The sequence below is a fragment of the Sinocyclocheilus grahami genome, unplaced genomic scaffold (assembly GCF_001515645.1).
Source record: "Sinocyclocheilus grahami isolate Dianchi unplaced genomic scaffold, SAMN03320097.WGS_v1.1 scaffold1285.1, whole genome shotgun sequence".
Taxonomy (NCBI): domain Eukaryota; kingdom Metazoa; phylum Chordata; class Actinopteri; order Cypriniformes; family Cyprinidae; genus Sinocyclocheilus; species Sinocyclocheilus grahami.
The window spans coordinates 317,934-319,011 of NW_015506464.1; the positions used below are offsets into that span (position 1 = coordinate 317,934).

Here is a 1,078-nt window from a genome sequence, read left to right on the forward strand (position 1 = left end):
AAAGCTTTTTAATGGCAAATGGAATATAGGTGGGACTAAGTCATTTGGCTGAATTTATTGGTATGATCGATGTTACGGTGTAGGTGTACTGATCATTACTGATTTGTGTTGGTTGGAGGTACAGGTTTTGTCCAAATGTGTCCCCATGAGAAAACCTGAAAAAAATGTAATTCATGCTGAACTCCTTAATGACGATGTTGTTTGTGTGTATGGTAGTGGGTGGTGAATGGGAAGAGTCGGAGAACGTCAACTCCTCGCAGGCGTTCTATCAGCTGCAGGGTCTGACGCCGGGTGTTCAGTACCACCTGCAGATCCGGCCCGGAAACAACTCCTGGGAATTCAAAACGGATGGACCAGGTACAGGCTAGTAACAACCATCACTGGATTGTTTTATTCGTTACATGCTCTCACGTGTTGTCTCTTTCTCAGAGCTGCATGAGTTGCCCAGCAGCTTTGCGACTCAGGGCTGGTTCATCGGACTCATCAGCGCCATGGTTCTGCTGCTGCTGGTGCTGCTCATTCTGTGCTACATCAAGAAGAGCAAGGGAGGAAAGTATTCAGGTAACACTCCCACAGTTTGCTGAAAAAAATAATTATGTGTCTCTCGTTCTTGGTGATAGAAACCTTCTGTGGTTTGATGTTTTTGACTTAGTCCCGGTTGTAATTAAGGTAGTTGTGGTCCAGAATCACATATATCTCTTTATATATAAATAGCTATACATTTTAGATGCTATATTTAGATTTTAGATACATTTTAGGGTTCATCCGAACATGAAAAAATATACACAAGCTATAAATACAATTTATGAAAACACACTTTCATCGCTAATGTTTGATGATGATGATCAACATCAGGTAGTATTATTGATTACAAGACTGTGTTCTTTACTCCATGCAACGAAATTGGCTCTCTGTAGCATAATGCTGAAAGTCCCGATCCTTATACAGAAGGCCAAGAATGGCAGTATCATTTGAAAATTTTACAAAAATATTCCCAGGATGGTGACTCCTATACTCATTAGTGTACAGTGTAAATAAAAGTGGTGAACATACATACCCTTGGGGAACACCAATACTA

At 40.6% G+C, this 1,078-nt stretch overlaps 1 protein-coding gene across 1 annotated transcript in view; it reads left to right on the forward strand.

The window, feature by feature from the left end:
* The window catches only part of LOC107568828 (neural cell adhesion molecule L1.1-like), a gene marked incomplete at its 3' end in the record, with an annotated part of 51,253 nt that overhangs the window by 42,337 nt on the left and 7,838 nt on the right, over positions 1-1,078 (forward strand). The window contains 2 exon segments of the mRNA XM_016254816.1: positions 217-357; positions 430-561. Coding sequence (XP_016110302.1) covers positions 217-357; positions 430-561 — 273 coding nt within the window.